Here is a 27334-nt window from a genome sequence, read left to right on the forward strand (position 1 = left end):
CCGAAAGAACCAAGAAGATGTATCAAATCATTCGATTGTTCTCATTCCACACGTCTTGCGCGTACAGCCCTTTTGCCAATCCACTGCTGGATGACGGCCTCCCCACGCTGGCTGGGGAAGCCATGGTCACTCGGAACTTCACGCCGGTCGGTGTGGATTGGCTAAGGTGGGAAGCACACGAGCGGCATCATATAAGTACGGTACAACAACGGGCTGTTGCTGTACTGCCCTGCTCGTGGTCCCGAAGCAGCCTGGTACCAACCTGTTTGAGCAGGTACTATTGAGGCTCAAGCTTGCTTGGCTTCTGAGATCCTGATGAGATCGGGGTGTGTAGCAGGTGATTTTGTGATCTTGCACTGCTGCGGTGGTGAGATGTGAACTACCTCACCTGCTATACAGGTCGTGGGTTTGAGCCCGACCCTGAGGCCATATATATATTTGGAGTTTGCATGTTCTACCCAAGGTCGTGTAGATTTTGTTGAATCAAAGTGCGGATTTGGCTGTGAACTTTCCACATCACGAGCCACTTTGTTGAGCTATCGTTTGTGGCCAGGTCACTTCTGAAAAACAGCTATAGAGCTCAGTGGGCCTTACCTGCTAAAATAAAAAAAATAGTGTTAGTTTAGATTTGGTGAACTCTTAGTCCACACCACCGACCACATCCATTCTTTATCGATGACATTGTTGTTATCATCGCCATCCGTTACCGCTGCCCGTGGACATCACATTGCGCCGCATGCGACAGAAAATAAATCTCAACGAGCTCTCAAGACAGTGAAACAAAGGAACGATGGACGCGTGGCTCCGACATCAAGACACCCGACTGTTTCGCCCCCGCTTCTGCAAGTGATGACGAATCTCTGTCGACGCTCTCCAAGACGGTTAAATAAAGGAGGCCGGTGCAGTGGCGATAACCGTGGAAAGTAACGATGCACCGATTGATATTTTAAAGCTTGGGGTGGGCGATTTTAAGCGCGGTAATCGACGTTCGTTTTAATTGTAAAGCTGTGACGGTGAGCCAATTACGTTGATTCATCCACTACTTTTTTATGGTCGATCGCTGTGGGCCCCCCCCCTTTAAAAATGGCGGCCGCCCCTACATCCTGCCGCCCGAAGGTGGGAAACCCCCCCCCCCCCCACCAAGCCGCGGCCAGCGCGACGCAGCCGAAGATGCCACCAAATTGCTCCCATCACCTCCAGTACAGCGGCACACGCTGCAACGAAGGCCGCCAAATTGCTCCCATCACCTCCAGTACAGCGGCACACGCTGCAACGAAGGCCGCCAAATTGCTCCCATCACCTCCAGTACAGCGGCACACGCTGCAACGGAGGCGAGACTCTTTTCCCCAACTATTTGCGTGCCATCTTGTCGGTCGAGTAATAGAACCGATAACCGGTAGAGCAACCGGTTATTACTTAAGTAATATAATTAACAGAGATTCGTAAGCACAGGGTACACCATACCAAACCACGTGCACGCGCACGTTCGGTCAAATCATAAATATCGTACGTTAAGGACTTACGTGAATAAAATAAAGAATTAATTATTGAATCCATTTGCAATCATAAACCATAACTGAATCGCAAAAAGGCCAAATCATGACCTAACTGCACCTGTAAAAACCCTTCATTGCAAGAGCTAAGTAATCTCATGAGGCTCTCACCTGGTTATAATAGTAATGTACATGGACAGTCCTTTGGATGAGGACCTCCAGATACCATACGTTATCTGAGCGTACTTCACCACGCTAGTCAGTGTGGGGCGGCGAAGGCAGCGGGGGCAATAGAAGCCGCCGCCGTTCAATGACGACGACGAAGATGATGATGTCACGAGCTGGCGGCCACATCTTGTGCACGCGACACTGCCAACAGTCTCTTAATTTCCTTTGAATAAAAACTCTGAAAAGGAAGACGATGACGACGACGACGACACTGCCACCGATTGCGACAACGGCACCCAACGATGACCTCGATGACGATTTTACCACCCCCCCCCCCCAAATTTAATCTCAGCCAATTAAAATCCCGGTCGCAATGACGCCGATGACGACGACGCCACCGCCGACCGACGGACGGTCTTGACGGTCTCGCCGAAGATGACGACCGCGCCAGCGAGCGACCGGCGGCATCGTCCGGCGCCGTCACAGCTGCACGCGCTTCTGGAAGAGGTAGGCGTTGGTGACCTGGTTCATGGCGACCAGCGCGGCGAGCACCGGGCAGGCGGCGCAGGCGAGCCACGCGGGGCCGGCGACGCGGGCCGCGAACCACGCCGAGCACAGCCCGAGCAACACGCTGGTGCAGGCGAGCACGTAGCCCAGCAGGCCGTAGGTGGCGTGGTACAGCTTCACCTTGGCCAGAGACACCTTCTTGAACAGCAGCTTCGGGTAGAGCAGAGCCGGGCCGCAGCAAGCCTGGCGTGCGGTCGCACGGTGCGGGGGAGCGTGGGGCACAGGGCACGCGGGTTTCCACGAGGAACTTACGCAGCCACGCGTTTGGCTTTGTCACCGTGTGACAACTACGGGGACCGGGAGGAGTCTCATTCGCGGGAGTGACCCGACGCATATTAAGTAACTTCATCTGTAAATTACTGTTACGACGAATTATGTACGAAACAAATCGCTCATTTCATCACGTACGTATAAATATCGATGAATGTTTGTGCACCGTTTGCAATATCTTTTGCAACGCAGTTTTTTGTTCGCTCAGATTTCTATTCGGTTGCTTTTGCTCCGATTGATATTTTCATTATCGCTGTACTTTGTTTTCTATTATTGCTTTTGTTATTGTGGTGACGCAGGTCAAACCAGAAAATCTGAGCCTCTATTCGTCTCTGGCGTTCTCACCTAGTTAAATGAGCAAGTGGGCAGTAGGCAAGGCAGGTGGAGGGATTGATTAGCGGTCAAGAGAGTGATAAAGAAGCGGGCGATCAGATGGGTATTTTAGTGGGCAAGTGAATTGCGAATGAATTGGTGAGCGGGTAGGCGAGTGAACCTGTAGGTGCGTGGGTGAGCGGGTCAACAGATGAATGGGCGAGTGGGTAAGTGGGCAAGTGGTTGAGTAAGTTGGCAAATTGTTGAATGAGTGTGCAAGCGGTGGAATTATTGAACGAGTGGGTGGATGGGTGAGTGATCAGGGTGGGTATAAGAAGGCGTGTTGGTGAGCAGATGAATGGGCAAGTGGCTGAACGAGTTGGCACGAGAGTGACAGAATAAGTGAGTGTGCGAGGGGGGGGGGTGTAGGTGCATCAGCTGGCAATAGGGAGTGCGTGCGAGCGAGTGAGCGAGTGAGCAGGTGAGTGTTCGAGCGAGCGGTCGATCTCTGGCGCGCGTGCGTGACCTCCGACCTGCACGAACACGTAGATGCAGGTGATGAGGCCGAGGAGGCCGTGCCACGATGAGAAATGCGGCCGCCCATTGCGCTGCTTCTCCCAGCAGATGGCGCCGAGGCCGGCGGCGGCGCAGGTCACGGCGAGCGCCTGCAGCACCCAGTGCCAGCGCACCCGCGCGGCACGCGGCCACGAGCGCAGCGGCGAGCAGTCCGGGGAGAACAGCAGCACCGCCTCCGTCATGAACAGGCAGAACTGCAGGGGGTGAGCGGGTGAGAGAGAGAGAACGGTGAGCGGGTGAGAGAGCGCGCGGGGGTGAGCGGGTGAGAGAGCGGGTGAGAGAGAGAACGGTGAGCGGGTGAGAGGGCGGGTGAGAGAGAGAACGGTGAGCGGGTGAGAGAGCGCGGGGATGAGCGGGTGAGAGAGAGAGAATGGTGAGCGGGTGAGAGAGCGGGTGAGAGAGCGGGTGAGAGAGCGGGTGAGAGAGAGAACGGTGAGCGGGTGAGAGAACGCGCGGGGGTGAGCGGGTGAGAGAGAGAGAACGGTGAGCGGGTGAGAGCGGGTGAGAGAACGGAGAGCGGGTGAGAGAACGCGCGGGGGTGAGCGGGTGAGAGAGAGAGAACGGTGAGCGGGTGAGAGAGCGGGTGAGAGCACGGGTGAGAGAGCGCGCGGGGGTGACAGGGTGAGAGAGAGAACGGTGAGCGGGTGAGAGAGCGCGGGGATGAGCGGGTGAGAGAGCGGGTGAGAGAGTGCGTGGGGGTGAGCGGGTGAGAGAGAGAGAATGGTGAGCGGGTGAGAGAGTGGGTGAGAGAGTGCGTGGGGGTGAGCGGGTGAGAGAGAGAATGGTGAGCGGGTGAGAGAGCGGGTGAGAGAGTGCGTGGGGGTGAGCGGGTGAGAGAGAGAACGGTGAGCAGGTGAGAGAGCGCGCGGGGGTGACAGGGTGAGAGAGACAGAACGGTGAGCGGGTGAGAGAGCGGGTGAGAGAACGGAGAGCGGGTGAGAGAGCGGGTGAGAGCGCGGGTGAGAGAGCGCGCGGGGGTGAGCGGGTGAGAGAGAGAGAACGGTGAGCGGGTGAGAGAGCGGGTGAGTGAGCGGGTGAGAGAGCGCGCGGGGGTGAGCGGGTGAGAGAGAGAGAACGGTGAGCGGGTGAGAGAGTGCGCGGGGATGAGCGGGTGAGAGGGCGGGCGGGGGTGAGCGGGTGAGGGAGAGAATGGTGAGCGGGTGAGGGAGAGAATGGTGAGCGGGTGAGAGAGAGAGAATGGTGAGCGGGTGAGAGAGAGAGAACGGTGAGCGGGTGAGAGCGGGTGAGAGAGCGGGTGAGAGAGTGCGCGGGGATGAGCGGGTGAGAGAGAGAGAACGGTGAGCGGGTGAGAGAGTGCGCGGGGGTGAGCGGGTGAGAGAGAGAACGGTGAGCGGGTGAGAGAGAGAACGGTGAGCGGGTGAGAGAGTGCGCGGGGATGAGCGGGTGAGAGAGAGAGAACGGTGAGCGGGAGAGAGAGTGCGTGGGGGTGAGCGGGTGATAGAGAGAGAACGGTGAGCGGGTGAGAGAGCGCGTGGGGATGAGCGGGTGAGAGGGCGGGCGGGGGTGAGCGGGTGAGAGAGAGAATGGTGAGCGGGTGAGAGAGAGAACGGTGAGCGGGTGAGAGAGCGGGTGAGAGAGTGCGCGGGGGTGAGAGGGAGAAGGGGGGCGGGAATGAACGAGGGTGGGCAGGACCAGCGGCCGAGATGGGCGAGAGGGTGGGAAGGATGAGTGGGTGTGAGAGTGAGATGAGAATCAGAAAATGTATTTATACTGGAGGAATCCGATGAGCTACGCAGCTCTTTTTCACAGATGTCCAGTGAGTGGGAGAGAAGAAAATGGTGCGACTGTGACGAGGGGCCAAGGCGGTGAGAGGGTGAGGGTGTTAGAGTGGGTGAGATTGGTGAAAACATGCGGTGAGAGAGTGATGGCACCGTGTCGAGACTGAGTGGGTGAGAGTGTTTAGGGTGAGAGTGCACGTATCAAAATGCGGTGGGGAGTGTGGTTTAAAGTTGAGTGTCCCAAACTCCAGTCCTCCCAACCCACCACAATACAACTATCCACGTTTACCGGTCTTCTCCATTCAAATACTACAAATCAAGTTGTTACATGCCTCAGATGAGTTACCCAGGTGTGATGTGTGATCATCGCCACTGACCACCCACCCCCTCGTATGCCATTCTGGCCTTCATAGGTGCTCGCGAACAGCACTTGCCCCAAAAGTATGTTAAGACTGCGAGTGTGAGTGTGTGCCATTTCAGCATTCACAAGTGCCGCATAGGCTACATGGAGGATTTATACGTCAGCGACGTATCCGTTTCATAGCGGCACTTCTACAATTACATTCCGACAGCTGCACACAGACAACAAGTCCATCTTAATGAGAATCAGCACTCTGTGAGTCACGTGGGGCACGCAACATCTACATCTTAGTTTGAATCAGAGTTCTCTACGTATCATGTTTAACAATCATCAGGCAACGGAAATATGTATACGAGGCTGACAATAATAGATGCTTCTGAGTCACAAGTGCTGGATTTTGTGAAATCGCGGGTGAGATTCTCATGATGGCTTGGCAGTAGAAGCGTCTTACCCCGAGTGACATGAGGAACGGGTGCCAGGAGAACACACCTACAAGGGGGAGACATCATCACGTGAACTCCGGTCATCCTTGCGGGAGCAGCTTTTGGCTAGCCATCAAACAAAGACGGCCACCGCATCGTGCGGCGCTTTCGGATGCGCTTTTGCGGCCGTCTGGAACGCTCTTGCTTTCGATATTAGGAAGCCAACGGGAGCTATGCAACTTTAAAATCAACATTGAAAACGAATTTCTTTAAACACTGCTGTTTGTGTTTAAATTTCGATTTAAAGCTTTCGTGACTGCAGGGATTCATCTTCTTGGTTCTTTCGGTAAAGTCACGTAGAATGTAAATAATAAAATAATAAAATTAAAACATCATAAAATTATAATTATGTTTGTGTTTAGTTTGTCGTCTTTCCTCCGCACCTCCGATGAGCAGGGTTGGCTACGTACGCTGAGAAACAAGTGCAACATACATACAGTACATACAACTTCACTACTTATGCTGTAAGCGTATCCACCGTGACACTTAAGCGACAGGAAGAGGGACAAGGAAATGAACTCACACGAGGCACGTTACACAGGCTGCTCAAGAACGTGAGCTAGGGCGGAACACGTGGCTGATCTGCTGCTTATGAGATCACTAGGTCGCTATGTCTGACTATGCCATTGTGTCAAGTATCCCCATCTACTGCCGAATATTTTGCGTCAGGGTCATAAGGTGACGGGCTTGTCACTGGGTAATTAGGACCGGTAAACTAATGATGAAATTGCCAGTGGACACCTACGGGCTATCTGCCCATGGATTGTGATGATGATAATGATGAAACTATGGACTGTATCTTCTTGGTTCCTTCGGTAAAGTCACGTAGAAGGGAAATAATAAAATCTAACATAATAAAATAATATTATTATATTATTTTATTATGTTTTATTTTTATTATAATAAAAATAAAACATTATAAAATAATAATATTGTATTATTACTAATAAGGTTTTTCCCCTTTTTTCTGGCAACAAAACTGACACCTTTTGCAAGGAATCATGCTTACATTAACCACAATACTTGCAGTCAAATGCAAACAAAAAACAATACTCTGATAATTTATGCATTGTCTTTGAAACTGATTGGTCCACACCAGAGACAGCTTTCTTTGGAGCCTAGTCTCATATGGTGTTCGACCAGATGACGCCAAAAGGCGCACAGTTCAAAGACAACGCAATACCAAAGTGTCAGTTTTGTTGCCAGAAAAAAGGGGAAAAACCCTATTAGTATATTTTGGTACTGGCAAAGGAGATCCCATGATGAAATATTGTATTATGTTTCATTTTTATTATTTTATTATTTCCCTTCTACGTGACTTTACCGAAAGAACCAAGAAGATGAATCCCTGCAGTCACGAAAGCTTTAAATCGAAAAATATGGACTGTATCTCAAACCATTGTGGTCTGCACTCCTTCGACAGAGGAGGAACAGTAAAACTACAAGAACTCTCCGCAGTGGCTAGCAGACCTCGACATTGGCATATAGATATTGAACGTATTGCCAAAAGCAAAAATAGAATTCGGAACAGGTTATCATTGCTGCCAGAGAGTTAACGGAATAACACTGGACAGGTCATTAGGTCAATCGGTCATCCCACCACCAAAAACGGGGTCGGTTGGTTTACGTTAATTATTTGGTGATGCGGTGGCGTTGGCAGTGGTACACAAGCACAAACAAAACACCCAAAACGTTTGTCAATAACAACATTGAGTGGCCTTAAACAATATGTAATCAGCGACGTTTCAGGTAATAACCCTTCTTCAGAGCACACAAACAGAGATGCCGGAGAGATAAAGTTACCAGTAAGGTTTGGAGGTTTACTTAAGGTCATTCGGCAAATTGGTTATGGCCTACCGCTTGCCTGGCTTGTGGGTAATTCTATCACATTCCCACTGCTTGCACGTCAGGTCACACCGGTGGCGAGATGTTAACTACCTCGGCTGGTATGAAGGAGGTCGTGGGTTCGATCCCGACCCTGACGCCTGCTGCTGTATATTTGGAGTTTGCGTGTCTCTCACTCATCATCACCACGTAGGCTAGGAGATGTTAACTGCCTCGCCTAGTATACAGGAGGTCGTGGGTTCGATCCCGACCCTGATGCCTGCTGCCGTATATGTGGAGTTTGCGTGTCTCACTCATCATCACCACGTAGGCTAGGAGATGTTAACTGCCTCGCCTGGTATACAGGGGGTCGTAGGTTCGATCCCGACCCCTGCTGCTGTATATTTGGAGTTTGCGTGTCTCTCTCTCATCATCATCACGGTGGCTAGGAGATGTTAATTACCTCGCCTGGTTTGAAGGAGGTCGTGGGTTCGAACCCGACACTGATGCCTGCTGTATATTTGGAGTTTGCGTCTCTCTCCCCGTGGTCGCGTGGAATTTTCTCCGGGTCCTCTGGTTTTTTCGCTCCAGATTTAGAATCAACATCACGCATTTAGAGTATGTGGCTATCAAATTTAATTTGTGATAGCCAGGTCGGTTCTGAAAAAGAGCTATATAGCTCAGGTACCCTTACCTGGTAAAATTAAAAAAAAAACACTCGACTCTTCATTATCCGCGTGTGGTTTATCCGATTTGCGGATTAACCGCGCACCTGAGGTTTGACATAAATTAATAACTCATGGATGTTCTTTTAAGCCCAAATTAATAATCTAAAAACAGCTATACATTGTTATTCTTGGAAGTCACATGCTTAACCCGAACAAATATGTGTCTTGGTTAATCCGAAATCCACGTGATTGCCTCTACAGTACAGTAGTTGCCATACAGGGGGCGGAGTTCGAGTGATTTTGATTGGCGTGGCTCTGCTATCATCCACTTCGTGGGCAGAGTCTACTGCGTGGGAGCAGGAAAGCGTTATCAGTGAGCACACGCATCGATCGGTAATTTATACCAATATTCATGGTTTTTCACACGGAGATCCGCGGAAAATGGTTAGAATTTTGGATTATCCGCGAACGTAAATGATCTGCGGCCGTCCTCCACGTCATTAGCGCGAATAATCGAGAGTCTACTGTAGTTTGATGATAAGTTATTTATAGTGAGTCTCATGATGAACACACGAATCTAAAGTTAAGGCAGACTCTGGGGCTTTTGGTACAGACGTAAGTTGGCCTGGAATGGTGTGGTGAGGCACCACTTAATTGAAGCCGTGATCCTGCCAGTCTCCGTCTGCTCACATCATTTTATTTTTGCCGACTTCTTGCCAGGCCCCCTTCGCGAAAGAGATTTTAACCTCAAGGAAGTTTTAACCTGGTTAAGTTAAGGTGAAATAAATAAAATCATCTCTCCTTGAGCATCAGTCAGGGCCGATCAATCGCACTGAGGGTTCCTTTATACGCTGGTCTTCGTTTGATGTCAGACACGAAGCTTGCTTCCCACCTTCCTACCGCGTAAGATTTTGACTTAAAACTTCCGTGACTGCAGGAATTCATATTCTCTGGTTCTTTCGATAAAGTCACGTAGATAGAAAATATTATTTTAAAAAATACAAAAAAAATTCGACGTGACTTTACCGAAAGAACCAAATAATATTATTTTATTGGTATTTTTTTTATCTACGTGACTTTACCGAAAGACTCAAAGAATAATATTACTACAACGTAGTTCTTCTTGGTTCTTTCGGTAAAGTCACGTAGAAGGGTAATAATAAAATAATAAAAATAAAACATCATAAAATACAATTCTCACGACGTTTCGGCCACAACGCAAGCAGCCGTCCTCAGGTGAAGAACAGGTCTGTCTTTCGCTAAAGTCACGAAATTTACCACGTAGTTCTAGATTTGAAGCTTTCGTGACTGCAAGGATTCATACTCTTAGTTTTTTCGGTAAAGTCACGTAGGTAAAAAATGAAATAAAAATTAATAAAAAATAAAATAATAAAAGTCACGTTTCGGAGGCAACACAAGTCTCCGTCATCAGGTGGGACCGTCACAGCCAGATTTGCTGTATCAAGTGAGGCAGGGATTCCAAGATGCAAGTTCTTAAATACAAGTTAAGGGGGAGAGGTATTTAATAACTTGGAATCCCTGCCTCACTTGATACAGCAAATCTAGCTGTGACGGTCCCACCTGATGACGGAGACTTGTGTTGCCTCCGAAACGTCGTGATTTTTATTTTTTATTAATTTTTATTTCATTTTTTACCTACGTGACTTTACCGAAAAAAAACTAAAAGTATTACCACGTAGTTAAATTGTTTTAACGAGGTCATTCGGGTCACTCACTGCTGCCCGGCATGCTGAGCGCCGCCAGGGTGACGGTGAGCGCCACGCAGCCGAGATGAGCGCCCAGAGACGCCGCCCTCCTGGGCCACACGTACAGCGACAGCTCCCCTCCACTGGCTCCTCCAGCCTCCATGGCGTGCACGCGCGCGTCTCCCCGCTGCTGCTACAGCCACAACAACAACAAATTCCCCACCCACACCTCCCCCCTCCGCGTAGCCTTGACAAGACTTCTTTTGTAACGCAGCGAATGCCGTTCGCGAGTAGCCAGGGACCCTATGAAGGCCGGCACGGCACACGGAGCAGTGAGTAAAAACTCAACTATTTAGTATTTTTTTTTACCAGTTAAGGGTCCGTATAGCTCTTCTTCAGAAGCGACTTGGCCACAAATGATAGCTCAACTAAGTGGTTTATCGCGTGGACATTTATAGCAGCCAAACACCACGTCCAGCCCACCTTTATCTCCAAAGTGGCGACGTTCAAACACACCGCAGCGGGTATTTATTTTGAGGCTGAGTCGACCCACGACCGGTTCAGATAATCGTCACTGGTTACTGGGGGCGGCGGGGGGGGAGAGTTCGAAGTTCGAGGCCCGTGATCGGGAATCGAACTGGGTTCGAGAGAAAAAAAAACACACAAAGTCTGCCACGACCTACGCCTCAACGCATATCCGTGAACGGAGAGCGCGGGGTCCACGTTGCGGTCACGTTGACGGCGGCGCGCGCCACGTGGGTCCGAGACGCGGACACTTCCGGTGTGGCGAAGTGGGCGTGGCCAAGCGAGCGGATGTTGCCACCCGCCTCCCTCCTCATGAATATGTAATGAAGTATAATTAATCTTAATTTTGGAGCTTTCGTGACTGCAGGAATTATTCTTTGGTTCTTTCGGTAAAGTCACGTATAAAGATAAAATAATAAATTAAATAATATCATACTACGACGTTTCGATTGCAACACAAGCAATCATCATCAGGTATAACAGAAATAGCAACAAAAATCTAACCAGAAAACTATAGACAGACATATAAGCAGACAGACATCATAAAGATACACAGAGAGAGGTCGTCTCTGTGACGGGGCCTTAAATATAGAGAGTGGGCGGGGGCGGAGAGAGGTTCTTTCGGTAAAGTCACGTGGAAGGGAAATAATAAAATAATAAAAATAGAAAACACTACAAATTCTCACGACGTTTCGACTGCAACACAAGCAATCATCATCAGGTGTGAAATTTACAGCAAGAAAATTTGAAAAAAGTGGCGGTTTTCAAATTTTGTATTCTCGTACAACATCAGAGTGCAGCGCCACATTAAATACGCGCTACAATGACAATAGTTTAAAGAGATGTTAAGCATGTTTTATTTTGGGGGGGGCAGAGCTTTATGACGTCATTTTTGAGGGGGGGGGGTCTGACTTTTTGTGACGCCGCGTGACGATGGGGGGGGTCAAAAATCGTCCAAAATCGCGTGACGTCATTTATGGACGGCCCCTTATCCGTTCTTTTTTGTTTCATTCCATTAAAAACGATAGTGCTTTATAAGTGTTAACATTTTAATGAATTTACTTCATTTAAAAATAAGGACCCTCCCTACGTAAGATGGCCGCCACCGCCCCCCCTCACCCCTCACAGCGATGACGTCACCCGCCCTCGCGACGCCCTTGGCCGCAACTCAACAGCACCAACCCTCGGCGCCGTTTCGAATCCGTAACGCGGATAAGCACGCGGCGGGACGTTCCCCGGCTTCCTATTGGTCAAGAGCCGCTCAGCTCAGCAGCCAATCAGAAGAGTGTAGGGGGGCGGGAACTCGCTTGTGCGGTCTAGCAAATCGAATCACCACCACCATCACCATCATCATCGCCAGTACTCCCAACATCGTTGCGTTGTTCCCGCAGCGTTCGTGTGGCTCCTCTGGCCGGTCTCTGTTGGGGAGGTGAGGGGAGGTGAGGGGTTCTCGGCTCGCCACCGATGGCCAACTCGCTCGTGCGCGCCGCTCTGAGGAGCTCGGCGCTGAGAGACGCGGCGGCAGGGCCCGCCAAGGTGAGTCGTGTTACCGTGGCCGTGACAGATTCATCATCATCATCACTACCATCCACTCATCACCATCACTACCATCCACTCATCATCATCACTACCATCCACTCATCACCATCACCACCACCACCATCACCTCCCACTCATGACAACCACCACCAGCACCTCCCACTCATCACCATCACTACCATCATCACCACCATCACCTCCCACTCATCACCATCACTACCATCACCACCACCATCACCTCCCACTCATCACCATCACTACCATCACCATCACCACCATCACCATTACCTACCACTCATTATCATCACCTACCACTCATCACCACCACCACCATCACCTCCCACTCATCACAACCACCACCAGCACCTCCCACTCATCATCATCACTACCATCATCAACACCATCACCTCCCACTCATCACCATCACTACCATCACCACCATCACCTCCCACTCATCACCACCATCACCTCCCACTCATCACCATCACTACCATCACCATCGCCACCCACTCATCACCATCACTACCATCACCATCATCACCACCACCACCATCACCTCCCACTCATCACCACCATCACTACCACCACCATCACTACCACCACCATCACTACCATCACCACCATCACCACCCACAGCTCACACTGGAACCGTAATCCTACGATGACATTTTCCTCACGGTGTCGACGCTTTAAATAGTAATAAAAAAAATAACTCTGAATACGTAGCGCGTGCTGTTTGTTGCTGACCGCAAGGCGTTTTGAGCCTGAATTAAACTAGTTAAAACGACCGTGATGAAAATTAAAACTAGTGTAGGGGCCAAATGGAACGACATCCAACAGATGGAGATGGAGCGATGAATTCGTGTCATGTTGTAGCGGCAGGAGGTGACGGATTGGGGAGGCCTTCATCCAGCAGTGGATTGACCCTGGCTAATGTCGATTAGAACGTAGACTGACCTTGGTGCAATGCCACACGAGCTAGTGGCATTGCCCCTTGCGGCTTGAGGTTGTTTGCAAGACTCGCTTTGGGAATCTCGCGTGCATACGAATGATGAACTTCTTTCGCACCGTACGTAGCCTACACAGCAACATCAAGATCCCCCGTGTAGCCTTAACAGACTGTTGGGGCAAGTGCTGTTAGGGGCCGGCCATAAATGACGTCACGCACCTAGGGGGGGGCGGGGGCAGACATTTGTGACGATGTGTGACAAGGGGAGGGGGGTTTGAGAAATGTGACGTCACATCAAAATGCGCAACTTTAAATAAACATAGACAACACGCTCTACTTAATTAAATATACTTTTTGATAAATGTTTTCTCCGTCAACAGAGTGCAGCGCCACGTTAAAGACGCACTACAATTACAATAGTTTAAAGCGATTTGAAGCATGTTTTTTTTTTGGGGGGGGGGGCAGAGCTTTGTGACGTCATATTTGAAGGGGGGCTGACTTTTTGTGACGCCGCGTGACGACGGGGTGGGGGGTCAAAAATCGTCCAAAATCGCGTGACGTCATTTATGGACGGCCCCTTAGCGATCGCCTATGAAGGCCGGAATAGCACACGAGGGGGTGGGTGGTCACGCACCACGCCCGACCGCCTTTGTCTCCCCCCAGTGGCGATGTTTTTACGCACCACACCAGGTACTCGTTTAAGGCGACCTCGGTGGAGGCCCAGGACCGGTTCAGATAAATCGTCACTGAGCCTCTTAGGTTTTTTGAGTTAAAGTCACGCCGGTAAAAAAATAATAATAATAAAATAATAATAAATGCAAATAAATCAATTAAATCACGACGTTTCGGAGGCAACACAAGACTCCGTCTTCAGGTGGGACCGTCACAGCCAAATTTACTGAGGAGTATGAATCCTTGCAGTCACGAAAGCTTCAAATCTAGAATCGTCACTGATGTTGGCCGTGAGCGGGAATCGAACTTGGGTCGCAGCAACATCGCCCCATCCCCTCAATCATCATCATAATCGATGATGATGGTCACCGTTCAGTGGCGGTACTCGGGCGGTGAGGACCCCACCGGGTGACATAATCAGAGGGGGTGACATCAAAATGACTGTACAATTATTGTGCAGTGTCTTCTTGGTTCTTTCGGTAAAGTCACGTAGAAGTGAGAATTATTTTATTATGTTTTATTTTTGTATTTTATTATTTCCCTTCTACGTGACTTTACCGAAAGAACCAAGAAAATGAATCCCTGCAGTCACGAAAGCTTTAAATCGATATTGTGCAGTGTTTAAGCAGAATTTTTGTTATTAAAAATCCCCAGCTTACATCTATTGTATCAATATACCTACCAGGCTAAAACTCTGCGATGCTAATTGACTTTTTGGACCTTCTAATGCGCTCCGGTCAGAGCCGTCGTTGTTACCCAACTGCAGTGACGCTTCGAGTCACGTGGTCTCGTCTGCACGCGCCACAAACACGCGCTGTTGTGTTTTTATCGTCGCTGATTTTGTCAAAATTTCTGGTGTTTTAGCTACAATGTTGTGGTAATTAGTATTTGTGAACCTATAGCAACAACTTTTTTGAGAATGAAGTAGTAATTAAAGGAAATATTGTAATTTAAAGGTGTAATAAAATTTTTGCTAGTTGTTTACGTCACTACTATTGCCATTACATTCGGTGATATACAGGAATTACGATTTACGAGTAACACTAGTACAAAAAAACCTAACTAAAGATTCTATATGGTCTGGTGCGGGCGGAGGTCCATGGCGGGTGGTGACACCATGAGTTACCGCACTGGGTGACACTTAACCCTAGTGACGCCACTGTCACCGTTGTTTCGGGTGAACCCTGTAAGCAGCTCGGCGGACATCCCCTTCGTCCGTGCACAGCAGTGGCAACAAAACAATGTTCCAATCGGGGAAAGCGCGAGGGAGACCACCGCTTCGGTGCATCGTTTTGAGCAAGAAATCGCTGTCCACACACGATCGCCGTTGGTTGATGTTGTTTATTGTTGTTGCAGTTGCTGCTGGCTGGAGCCTCGTCGCAGAGATGCAGCGTCAGCTCTGTCGTGAGTCTTGGCACTCGTGACCACGGCCCATCTCCGTGACTTAATTGACCTGTGACCTCTCCACGACCTCTGCCCGTTTTCCCCAGAATGTTGACCACCGAATTCTTTGACCACATTTCTGGCCATCCCAGGTTCGTGACCCCTGACTGCAGAATTTAAGACCGGCGCCCCGAATTGCATGACCCCTAGATGGCCAGGTGGCTCTGCAGCTGGGCAAGCGGCTCGCAATCGGAAGATTTTGAGTTCAAACCCTGATTGGGGGTGGGTGGGGGTGACTCAGGCCATCATCCCCTGCAGGGTCGGTAAAATCTCCACAGACTACAGCTCCGTCCCACACTTTGTGTGTTGCCTAATAACCGCTCCAGTCAGCCATGCAGAAAATATCCGGTCAACCCTCAATTATCCGGGGTAATTAATGGAAGAGATGGACCGGATAAAAACTAAAACACGTATCGTGCAAAACGTGTCCATTGGCACGTAGTCCGACGTTTCGCGGCACCCTCTGGGCACTGCCATGCGGCACAGCCTGAGAGCACGCAACCCCGAAAGCCTACGAGGGCAGTGTCCAGCGTCGACGACGATTGGCGTTTACCCACGTCGAGGGGGGGGGGGCGGGGGGGGGCGACGACCTGGAACGCGTCGCCCCCCGCCCCAACTCGACGACGTGTTTGCGGTCACGTGAGTGACTCTAACCCCTCGGCGAGTTTAGGAGCGGAGCATGCTACGCCGAGCGCGCGGTTAACCCACAAGCCAAGATCGCCCGCACGCCCGCCCGGGGAAAACCGAGAGCTGACTGGCAATCTCGGAGGGCACAAACGCACCGTTAATTCGCTAACACGATGTAACGCAATTGCTTTGTTTTCATTGGCTAACGTATAGGGCAGCCATGGCGCTGCTATAACCTCGCGGCTTTTGGTTGGGCAATAATTATCATGTCCCTTTATTTACCGAAGAAAGCCTTGCCGAGTCTCGTGACTCGTCTTCAAGAGGGGCCCTCCCTACATTGGAATGTTCGGCCAAATCCATTCATGAGCGTTTGGTTTCGTGCGGGACGAAGCCAGAGAACATGGTTTTTTCGGAAAAGTCACGTAGGTAAAAATAAATATTAAAATTAAATAATAGAAATAATAATAGAAATAAAATAATAAATCACGACGTTTCGGGCGCAACGCAAGCGTCCGTCATCAGGTGGGACAACCACAGCAAGAAACAATTGCTATTATTTATATTATTTTTATTATTTATTATTATTTATTTTTACCTACGTGACTTTACCGAAAAAAACGAAGAGTATGAATCCTTGCAGTCACGAAAGCTTCAAATCTAGAACATGGAGTAAACCCACCAAGCTGTATGGGAGGGGGTGACATTTAAAGCTTCACAGATGGATTGAAGAATCCACTGCTGTGTTGCCACCTCGCAGCATAAACCCACAACACCTGGTATTCCCAGGCGAGTGGCGTGGTTGACATGGACCCTGGCGCAAAACCTGAAATGACGGGTGCCCCCTGTTCAATTTCCTATGCAGCCTGCAAATCTGGGCCCCTCCAGCGCAGTTATGCCACTGTCCCAGGCAGTCTCCCATCCAAGTATGAACCAGGCTCAAACCTGCTTAGCTTCGGAGATCTAGCGAGGTCGGGCACGTTGGGGGTTATGCGGTCACAGACCCCGAGCCAAATAAAACATTGCCATAATATTGGTCGCGAAAGCCGACGTGTTAAAATATTTCCACGCAGGCAAACACTCCGGTCTAAATCTCACCACCGTGTGTGACGCTTTCACCAACTGATTTAATTTGTGAATTAAACCTTAGATTGCTAAGTAATTAATAGATTAACAATGATTGTGTGATCAGGGCTTAATTTCGGCTGGTTGTGTTTGGGTCAGCGACCCAGAAAAATATTTCCTTTGATTCTGTTCGGGCTGTGACTACTTAGTCACATGCCATTGAATCCAGTCTACCAGTGACCCGGAAAATATCCAGCAAGAAAATTAAGCCCTGCGTGCAACGAATGCGGTTTTGATTTTCACAATAATCACTTTGACCCTCTCCCCCCTCCCGTTTTCAATGCAGTCGCGATCAAAGATGGTGAGTGAGCGAGTGAGCATGTGAGCGAGTGAGCATGTGAGCGAGTGAGCATGCGAGCGAGCGAACACACCGCCACTAACCCATACACCCGCGCGAGCCAATTTACGGTCAATGTTTCGGGCCTCTGCGTTGGCAGCTGTGGATTTTTGTTGGGCGAAATCAAATGTATTGCGCGCCTGCTCTGGTGACTGCGCCGAGACCGTCAACTGGCCGCGCTATCTAACGATTTGAAGAATGCGGCTTCACGTTCAGCGTTCGGGAGCCTACGGTGGGCGGCCACGCTTGTGTTGAGGGTGAGACCAGACCCACAAGAAAAATGGGAACAATGGGCTCGTTGAGCATTTGAGACGTTACCTTGCGGCTCTGCGAGGAGGCTGGGTGGCTCGGGTGGCCAGAGGCAGTGAGCCGACACCGCTGAATTGAGTTTGAGCTGGCCGACCAAGATTAAACCGGGTTCTCGGGTACAGCCGGTTGAGGTCTTAGCCCGGTCACCGGTGACTTGCGCAATGCATTTCCCCGTCAAAGATATTTTGAAGTTAAGGAGAAGCACCCCCCACCCTGGATTTGAAGAGTCTTCACAGCTCAAACGAATGTTGTATCGGCGTTGATCTCCATTGCTGGCCCGGCACCAATTTATGGGGAGACGAGTGTATATTGAGCTTCTTTGGCGCCGTACGTAGCCAACCGTGCTAATTTGAGGTGTGGGGGAAAGACAACAAACTAAACACGAAAATAAGTTTTAAAGAAATTAGTTTTCAATCTCGATTTAAAAGTGCATAGCTCCAGCGGCTTCCTAATATCGGAAAAGCATTCCAGACGGCCGCAGAAGCGCCATCCGAGTGCGCGCGATGCAGTGACCGGTCTTTGTTCGATGGCTAGCCAAAACCCGCTGCGAGGATGACCGCCAGAGAAATGTGGAGTTTCCACCACTAACTCGGTCGCCAATGGAAATTTGTCCCTTTGAGCAGGAGGACGGTTAACCTCGCTCATGCCGCCAACGCAGACTCCCGTGGTTGATAATGATATTCACAACAAGTGACATTTGTAATGTGCCATCTTGTCAAAGACCAACTCCAAGCTGCTTCGCGACAAGCCTGTAAGGCAACGTGGCATCATCAAAGCCGATCTTGCAACACTGAGCCATTTGTCACACATTTTGTTCTCACCAGCCTGTAACTCGTAGACCACACTTCAATCGTTTTACGTGCAGCGTTCAACCATTCATCGCAGTTCCTCTTCTCACAAACCGATCTCGCTTGTTTATAAATCCCTTACAACGGATCAATGTGTGGCCCGGTTTAAAACCAGACGACAATCGGTGCGACCAGTCGTGCCGCATGTTACAATGCGTCGGTACGCTGTACGTTGAACTTCTTTCGCACCGTACATAGCCAACCGTGCTGATCGTTTGGCTCGGTTTAAAAGTGCATAGCTCCAGTGGCTTCCTAATATTGCCTTCTCATCAGCTGTTCAACATTTTACTTGTAAAAAAATCTCCTTGCACAAGAGCCGTGCCTTAAAACCAGACTGAGAAGGGCGTGACCAAATCGCGCCCGGATGTGACCATGTGACACGAGGCTCTCCTGCCCTTGACCACGGATGCCCTCCTTGGATCCGAGCCGGCTCTGGGTCGCAGAGACCGGCGCCGGGGGGACGTTGTGTGTGTGCCAGCCGGGGCCGGTATCGCAAAAACTAAAAACAAATGTGCGCGACTTCGCGGGACACAGGGCTACAGCTTGTACTCCCCGAACCGCCACTGCATCCCCATGCTTTGAGTCGGCTCAAGGTGACATCCGTGGCTGGAACGATGAGTTCGTTAAGTCGATTGGCCGACCAAAGATTGGATTGTGACGTGGTCGATCTCTGGGGTCACTTTAATCATGGCAGCCACCCCCACATCCCGGCCCATGATGACGCCAATGACGGCAAGCTCCGGCCATCACCTCCCGTCCAGCGGTATACACGGGTGCCGGGACAGTTTTCTCTCAACTGTTTCTGTGTTGTCCGATTAGTCGAGGAATCGAACCGAAAATCGGAGTAATCGATGACGGAAATAATCGGATCTCAGCTGCGGGTTACATCCCGACCGCTCGCCCTCCCTTGACCTCCTAACCCCGTTGACCTCTTGACCTGTGCAGCCCCCGCCAGCGCGGTACGGGGGGCGGCACACGGTCGCCATGATCGCCGGTGACGGCATCGGCCCCGAGCTCATGCTGCACGTCAAGGAGGTGTTCCGGTGAGTGGGAAGCGCAGCGATTATTGTTACAGCAACGTGGACGACGCCTCTAACCCCCGAGCGGGACCTCGTAACCGAGGTTCGAACCGCTCCCACATTAACTCCGTCGGCCTGTAACATAATGCGAGTGGGATTTGGCCACAACACCGTCACACCACTGCCAGCCACGATCCAATAAGAACACGACTTTACTCCAAACGTGTTGCTCTTAGAGACTTGCCCTGGATAAAACCGGCAGAGGAGATCAAACGGTTGCCCAAAACCTGGAAACTGCGCCGGTAGGACCCGTCTCTGTGTCCCGGCCTTGCCGGACTTGGGCACATCCTGCCTGGCAGAGTCACTAAGCGAGCCCCATGGTCTCGTCATTGGTTGGGGGTGGAGTCCTATCGTCACGGCCGAGGATGAACACATGATCATTCGTGATCACGATGCGTTACTCGATCCATGCAAAAGCTCGATTGTTCCCGACTTGTTAAGACTTGGTGAGAGACGTGTGGGCACACAGTGGTGGACGTCGTGGCGACGGTGGTGTCAGTTGTGGTGCTGGTGGTGATGATATTGATGGTGGTGGTTGTTGTGTTATTGGCTTTTATTACGTCAATCGTGTTCTCTTGACTGGTGATGGGAACGGTGTCAGTGATGTGAGTAGCGATGGTGCCGTTTTCGGTGCTGGAGTCGGTTTTATTGTTTATGGCGACGACGATGACATGGCAGGTACGCCGGTGTGCCGGTCGACTTTGAGGAGGTGATCGTCAACTCGTCCTGCGTGGAGGAGAACGACATCCGTAACGCCATCACTGCCATCCGCCGCAACGGAGTCGCCCTCAAAGGTGCCGCCACCATCGCCGCCGACATCGCCAGAACTACCACCATCGTCACCACCACCGTCACCACCACCGTCACAACCACCGTCACCACCACCGTCACCACCACCGTCACCACCACCGTCCCCGCTACCTTCACTGCCACCACCATCACCAGTACCACCATCGCCACCTCCGATACCATTCCTATTAATATGGCTATCACAGCCACCACCGCATCCGTCCCACTCATCACCGCCAATACCAAGTCTTGCACCACAGCCATCGACATCTTCACCGCCATTCGGCGCAACACCACCGACATCACCACCGACATCACCACCGACATCACCACCGACATCACCACCGACATCACCACCGACATCACCACCGACATCACCACCGCTATGGCCGTGGATGTCCTCCTCACCCCGTCCCCTTCCCCCTCCTCTCCGCAGGAAACATCGAGACGAACCACAACCTGCCGTCGATCTACAAGTCACGCAACCTGCTCATTCGGTGAGCGCGACGGGGCAATCCACTGCTGGATGATGGCCTCGCAAAGCCGTCGCCATCTCTCGCCTCGATAGCGATGTTGATGATGATGGTGGTGGTGGTGTTGTTGGTGTTGATATTGATGGTTGCATCATTGGTGGCTTTGTTCAAAGTGGTTTAGGTGTTTTATTGTGACGATGACGGTGATGATGTTGATTAGATTTGTTCATGTTGGTGGTGATGTTGTTAATGTTGGTGATTGATGATGATGTCGTCGATGTCGCCGTTGGTGATGGTTGATGATTGTCGGCGGCGTTGGGTGCTGTCAGCACGAGCCTGGACCTCTATGCGAACGTGATCCTGTGCAAGAGCGTGCCCGGGGTGAACACGCGGCACCGCGACATCGACATCGTCATCATCCGCGAGAACACCGAGGGGGAGTACAGCAACCTGGAGCACGAGGTCAGAGCGCTCGCGCGCGCACACAAAGGTCCCCCACGTGTATCGCGCTGCGCCACGAACCCGGCGACCCGAGTTCGATTCCCGCTCGCGGCCACCGACAGCCGGTCGATGGATTATTATCGGACCCGGTCGTGGGCTTTCCCGCTCTCACCTCGGCCTCAAATGAGTACCTGGAGTGGTGTGTAAACATCGCCACGAGGGAGACAAAGGTAGCCGGGTGTTTTGTGTGCCCTACCGGCCTTCAGAGGTGTTCGCTAATAGCACCTAACCTCAACAGTCGGTTTCGCCTATTCGGAGGATATTTGTATTTTTTGTACCGTCGCCCGACCTAACCCAAATGAGTACCTGGTGCGATGTGTAAACATCGCCACGCGGGAGACACCTCCGAGTAGCACGGTTAGTTAGCTACGGTGCAAAAGAAGCTCAACATACGTATATACACACATACAAAGGCGGCCGGGCGTGGTGCTGGCTACCCACCCCCTCGTGCGCTGTGCCGGCCTTCATAGGTGCTCGCTAACAGCACTTGCCCCGCTAGTCTGTTAAGGCTAAACAGGGAGGGAGGGGGACACCTTTGTCTTTGTGTGCGTGTGCATCTTGTGCAGGGAGTGCCGGGTGTGGTGGAATGCCTCAAGATCATCACGCGCAAGACGTCTTTGCGCATCGCAGACTACGCGTTCAAGTACGCGCAGACGCACGGCCGCAAGAAGGTGACTGCTGTGCACAAGGCCAACATCATGTGAGTGGGAGCCCGACCACAACACCTCGTCACCACTGCCGGCCAGGAGCCAACCAGTTGGATGAGGGCCTCCCCAAGCCACTGCCATCCCACATGATGCTAACAATGATGCTAGTGATGCTAATGATGCTAGTGATGCTAATGATGCTAATGATGCTAATGATGTTAACGATGTTCATGACGATGTGTGTTTCCTCCCACACTCGGTGAAATTTGCAAACATCTTGATGTGTAGAGGACGCAGAGCTCGGGCAACTATTGGTGCCAGCTCAATGTCGGACTGCTGCCTCCCCAGCTCGCCTGTGGTTCCCCGCGCCTCTCCATTCGTCCTCTGTTAGAGAGCGAGCGAGAACGGCGCTGCGATGGCGCGTTACACGTTGTGTTGTTGTGTGTGTGTGTGCGTGCGTGTGCGCGCGTGTGTGCAGGTGTGCGTGCGTGTGCGGTAGTGTCACGGTTAGTGCGCTGTGCTGTGACGGGGCGTTACAAGTTGTGTGTGCGTGTGTGCGTGTGTGCATGCGTGTGTGCATGCGTGTGTGGTAGTGTCACAGTTAGTGCGCTGTGCTGCGAACCCGACGACCCGAGTTAGATTCCCGCTCATGGCCAACACCAGCGACGTATATTTGAACTGGTCCTGGGCCTCCCCTAGGTCGACTCGGCCTCAAATGAGTACCTAGTGCGGTGTGTAAACATCGCCACTGGGGAGACAAAGGCGGCCGGGCGTGGTGCTGGCTCCTCTCACCCCCTCGTGTGCCGTGCCGGCCTTCATAGGTGCTCACTAACAGCACTTTACCCCAAGAGTCTTAAGGCTATACGGGGGATCTTTGTCTTTGTGTGTTTAGGAAGCTGGGCGATGGGCTGTTCCTGCAGTGCTGTCGTGATGTCGCCAAGAACTACCCGGGCATCGAGTTTGAGAGCATGATCGTGGACAACACGACCATGCAGGTGAGAGGGCGCAGGTCAACCCGGGTTCACCATCCTAGAGGTCACCACCACAGAGATCTCGCGACGCAGGGGGGGGTCATTGGTTGCTGCTTCCAAGTGCTGTCGGGCAGATGAAACGGCGCCGCAATTTCATTAGAGACAAATCTTATCTTAGGATCTGGTTGTTACGGTCTCGCTTGTAATGGTTCTCATCTCGTCGATAACCACATGGGGTGGGGGGGGGGATGTTGTGTGTGGGTTCGCTTCCTTCCCCTTGCCTCCAGCTGGTGTCGCAGGCCGGGCGATGTTCATGTGATGTTGACGCATAAATCACGAGCACCCGAGTCAAGAGCCGCATGGCTCACAGGGTTATACCTAATACATGCAACTGAAAACCACCATCATCATCATGGGCATCATCATCGTGGACAGCAGGGTAGCGGCACAGTGGTAACAACTTGTATCTCACAGCAACAAGGACCTGGGTTCGACTCCCGCGTCAGGCACCTGTTTGGCATGGGTTTCTTCCCCACAGCGGTCTCATTGAAAGCCACGGGGTGGTGGGGCTGCTGTTCTATGTGGGTTGTCTCTCTCTCCTTTCCCTCTGCAGCTGGTGTCCAGGCCGAACCAGTTCGACGTGATGGTGATGCCCAACCTGTACGGCAACATCGTGAGCAACGTGTGCGCGGGCCTTGTGGGCGGGCCCGGCCTCGTCGCTGGCGCCAACTACGGCGACGACTACGCCGTCTTCGAGACGGTGAGCGCCAGCGCGGCTCGGTGAAGACGCCCCCCCCCCCCACCTCACCACCACGAGTAAGCGCCTGCGAATGTGTCTGGTGGGGAGCGGTGGCACAGTGGTTAGCGCGCTGCGACAGGAACTAGGCGAGCCGAGCGCGATTCCCGCTCGTGGACACCAACACGGGTGACGATGATCCGATCCGGTCCTGGACCTCCCCTAGGTCGACTCCGCCTCAAATGAGTTACCTGGTGTGGTGTGGAGTAGACTTTCAGCACTGGGGAGACGAAGGTGGCCGGGCGTGGTGCTGGCCACCCACCCCCTTGTGCGTGCCCCTTGCCATCTCTCATCGGTGCTACTCGCTAACAGTATTTGCCCTTCCGGTCTGTTAAGGCCACAGGGGGTAACCGTTGTGTGTGAATGTGTGTGAATGTGTGTGAATGTGTGTGAATGTGCGTGAATGTGCGCGCGTGTTCGCAGGCGACGCGCAACACGGGGAAGAGCATTGCAAGTCGCAACGTCGCCAACCCCACGGCCATGCTGATGGCCAGCTGCCTCATGCTGGAGCACCTCAAGTGAGCACTCATCATCATCACTGCCATCATCATCACCACCATCATTATCATCACCACCATCATCACCACCATCAATCATCATCACCACCACCATCATCATCAACACCACCATCATCAACACCGCCATCAACACTGCCACGAAAAAAAAACGTCATCGCTAACATAATTGTCACTGTGACCATCATCAAGTACAGTGCCAAAGAAATTCAACATACATACATACTCACCACTGTCATCACTCTTATCACATCTATTCACCACAAACATCGCCATCATCCCCATACATTACCCATTCATCACCGAATCTCTGTCCTCCTTCCTCCGTCCGTCCCAGGTTGGGCAAATATGCCGAGCTGATCCGGAACGCGGTGCTCAACACCGTGAGCGAGTACAAGGTGCGTGGCCGTGGCGGCCGAGGGGAGTTGAACGTTGACAACAGTCTGATGAACTATGAGATCTCTTTTACCAGTGGCAAAATATAGTAGTAGTTTTTACCCTTTTAAACTGGTACAAAGCTGATAAAGGTGTCAGTTTTGTACCAGTTTAAAAGGGTAAAAACCTACTACTATAGTCTGATGAACGTCACTCTCGGCGGCAGGGCGGGCGAGTGAAGCGTGTCTCGAGTTCGCAGATGAGGTCACTTGAAGGGATCTCAGAAGTAGTTGTGTGATGTCTCCTTCCGCGGGCCGCTCGCTCACACGGGGGTGAGGCGTTGCTCTGCGAGCGTGCCGAATGTGGGCACCACCCCCGTCTCTTCACGGCGAGGGCAGAATTTATGTTTATATTTTTAAAAAGCACGAAAACGTCAGCAAGCGCTTTCTTTCGTCCAAAGCCAAACGTTATATTTGTTTGCTGCTCTTAATGAGCCTCTCGAGGCTTCGGTGCTTATGTCTTGCTTACAGCCATGCAGAGCCAGTGGTGGAAATGTCACATTCCTACAGTATCAGACAACCACTGTTGACTTCACAATGAGTGATACTTATTTTATTGACCCTGAAAGGATGATGGGCCTTCGTTAACCCAAACAGGATATGAACTCACCCATCTGCCTGGGGGGCCGCTCGCTCTATCTCTGAGCCGCACGGCCGTGATAACATTTTTTTATAAATATAAACCCTGGGAGCGAGAGGTGAGGGAGGGAAAAAATTAGAAGATTTTTTAAAAACGTGGTCGAGTCTGCGTGGTTTTGGCAACCCGAGTGACACTGCCGCTTTCCGCCGTCACAGATTCACACTCCGGACATCGGCGGGCAGGCGACCACGGTGGACATGGTGCAGTCGGTGATCAAGCAGGTGCAGCGCAACGACCTGCACCGCACGATGTAGTGCGCGGGGGGGGAGAGGGAGCGAGCGAGCGATGTAGGAGCAAACACGCACACGGGGCAGCAGGCCAGGTCGCACACAATACAAAGATCCTCCCCTACACTCCCTCACAGTATAAACATAATGGATTGTTGGGGCAAATGCTGTTAGCGAGCACCGATGAAAGCCAACGGCACAGTCGACCTAGGGCAAGGCCCGCGACCAGTTCATATCTTCCTGGCAGACGCGGGTTGGGAGTGTAGTCTGCTAACCACTGCGACACAAAATTGGATTTAAAGCTTTCGTGACTGCAGGGATTCATCTTATTGGTTCTTTCGGTAAAGTCACGTAGAAGGGAAATAATACAATAATAAAAATAAAACATAATAAAATTATTCTCACGACGTTTCGGCCACAACACAAGCAGCCGTCCTCAGGTGAAGACGCTGTCTTTCTGACAGACCTGTTCTTCACCTGAGGACGGCTGCTTGCGTTGTGGCCGAAACGTCGTGAGAATTATTTTATGTTTTATTTTAATTGTATTATTTCCCTTCTACGTGACTTTACCGAAAGAACCAAGAACACTGCGACACAGATAAAGGCTTGCACATGCGCACTTGGGGTACACATGCGTACCTCCACTACAGCATACTCGCACAAGATACACACAGCACACTACACACAAGCAGATTTCCTCTGTCAATGCGTACACTCTGCCTCCATTTAGCCTTGGGACACAAAGGAGCATTTGTCTAAATCAGTCTGGCACACCCCTCCCTAACCCCACACAGCTTCATGTCTGCATCACCCCAACTGTCTCTCCTCCATCTTCCCCCACTCCCAAGGCAGCTGGCTGTCCTATTCAAGGACTGTTTTGCATGAAACGTGGCTATAAGCTTTGACTGCAAGTCGTTAACCTTGCCGGGTTTTGAACCTCGCAACGCTTTTAAGGCCTGCGCCGTTCTGCACATGTAACCCCTATCCCGATTATGTAACTTAAAACAAATAAAAATCACTGCTCTGGACAATGGAAACTTGCCGCGTGATCATTTTCTCTGTGCAGTTGTGTCGCCAGCGACGACGTCAAATCCTGTGGGTCCGTCGCCAGCTAAACAGTCCCAATGGCAGTGTGACTGGTATGGGCCAAACACCCCCAATGCGGAATAAAATTCCAGCAAATTGCTCCTGAAAATAAGTCTTGAGACTCGCCGAGGCTTCTCTGGGTAAGCGAGCGTAACAATAACTGGGTACAGCTGTGACAGGCCAAGCGAGCGTAACTTTTATGGCACAATTCTAGATTTGAAGCTTTCGTGACTGCAAGGATTCATACTCAGGTTTTTTCGGTAAAGTCACGTTGGTAAAAATAAAATTTAAAGTTACTTTTATTAACTTTTAATTTTATTTTTTTACCGAAAAAACCTGAGAGTATAATGGCACAGCTGTTAGACCAAACAGCAGCATCTCAACCAACAACGCAATGTGCATTTACGTAGCGCCTGACGCAACCGCATCTCAAGATGCTGTACAGCAAGTGGGACGTGCATCACAGAGTAAAGCAGATGCACACGTACTGAGGGCATGTAATTATAGTAACGAATCCTCGGCAGTGGGTCTTCGGCTGGGCTTTAACAGGGAGTCGCCAGCACCAATGGCCAGGGTCGATGCAAGTCCATGAGCCTCTCGCGAGTCTGCAGATGTCTCGAGTGGAGGTAAGACAACGTA

General features: G+C 51.2%; 2 protein-coding genes across 3 annotated transcripts; one reads left to right on the forward strand and one right to left on the reverse strand.

Moving 5' to 3' along the window:
- Positions 1-1117: 1117 nt before the first annotated feature.
- LOC144947323 (transmembrane reductase CYB561D2-like) lies at positions 1118-10915 on the reverse strand. The gene is made up of 5 exons (XM_078876579.1): positions 10850-10915; positions 10197-10359; positions 5938-5975; positions 3344-3580; positions 1118-2411 (listed from the first exon to the last, which is right to left on the reverse strand). Exons 2-5 carry the CDS (start codon positions 10327-10329, stop codon positions 2142-2144), a joined length of 678 nt encoding a protein of 225 aa, XP_078732705.1. The 5' UTR covers positions 10330-10359; positions 10850-10915; the 3' UTR covers positions 1118-2141.
- Positions 10916-12004: 1089 nt separating this feature from the next.
- IDH3G (isocitrate dehydrogenase (NAD(+)) 3 non-catalytic subunit gamma) lies at positions 12005-26019 on the forward strand. 2 transcript variants are annotated; one of them, XM_078876580.1, is made up of 13 exons: positions 12005-12227; positions 15208-15255; positions 17330-17344; positions 19483-19580; positions 20295-20410; positions 20842-20902; positions 21208-21340; positions 21946-22079; positions 22919-23021; positions 23611-23757; positions 24217-24311; positions 24646-24706; positions 25538-26018. In XM_078876580.1, exons 1-13 carry the CDS (start codon positions 12156-12158, stop codon positions 25634-25636), a joined length of 1182 nt encoding a protein of 393 aa, XP_078732706.1. In that variant the 5' UTR covers positions 12005-12155; the 3' UTR covers positions 25637-26018. The 2 variants fall into 2 exon arrangements, with proteins under 2 accessions (XP_078732706.1, XP_078732707.1); XM_078876581.1 differs by lacking the exon at positions 17330-17344 and having other exon boundaries at positions 25538-26019.
- The last annotated feature ends 1315 nt before the right edge of the window (positions 26020-27334 follow it).

The sequence above is a fragment of the Lampetra fluviatilis genome, chromosome 44 (assembly GCF_964198595.1).
Source record: "Lampetra fluviatilis chromosome 44, kcLamFluv1.1, whole genome shotgun sequence".
NCBI classification, from domain to species: domain Eukaryota; kingdom Metazoa; phylum Chordata; class Hyperoartia; order Petromyzontiformes; family Petromyzontidae; genus Lampetra; species Lampetra fluviatilis.

Bases quoted from the DNA above. Each gene is read 5' to 3' on its own strand.
- LOC144947323 (XM_078876579.1), bottom strand. From the start codon at position 10,329: ATGGAGGCTGGAGGAGCCAGTGGAGGGGAGCTGTCGCTGTACGTGTGG. The intron at 5,976-10,196 runs GTGAGTGACCCG...TCCCCCTTGTAG, and splicing joins GCTCAGCATGCCGGGCAGCA to GTGTGTTCTCCTGGCACCCG. The intron at 2,412-3,343 runs GTCGGAGGTCAC...ACCGCACGCCAG, and splicing joins GCATCTACGTGTTCGTGCAG to GCTTGCTGCGGCCCGGCTCT.
- IDH3G (XM_078876580.1), top strand. From the start codon at position 12,156: ATGGCCAACTCGCTCGTGCGCGCCGCTCTGAGGAGCTCGGCGCTGAGA. The intron at 22,080-22,918 runs GTGAGTGGGAGC...TTGTGTGTTTAG, and splicing joins GTGCACAAGGCCAACATCAT to GAAGCTGGGCGATGGGCTGT. The intron at 23,758-24,216 runs GTGAGCGCCAGC...GCGTGTTCGCAG, and splicing joins ACTACGCCGTCTTCGAGACG to GCGACGCGCAACACGGGGAA.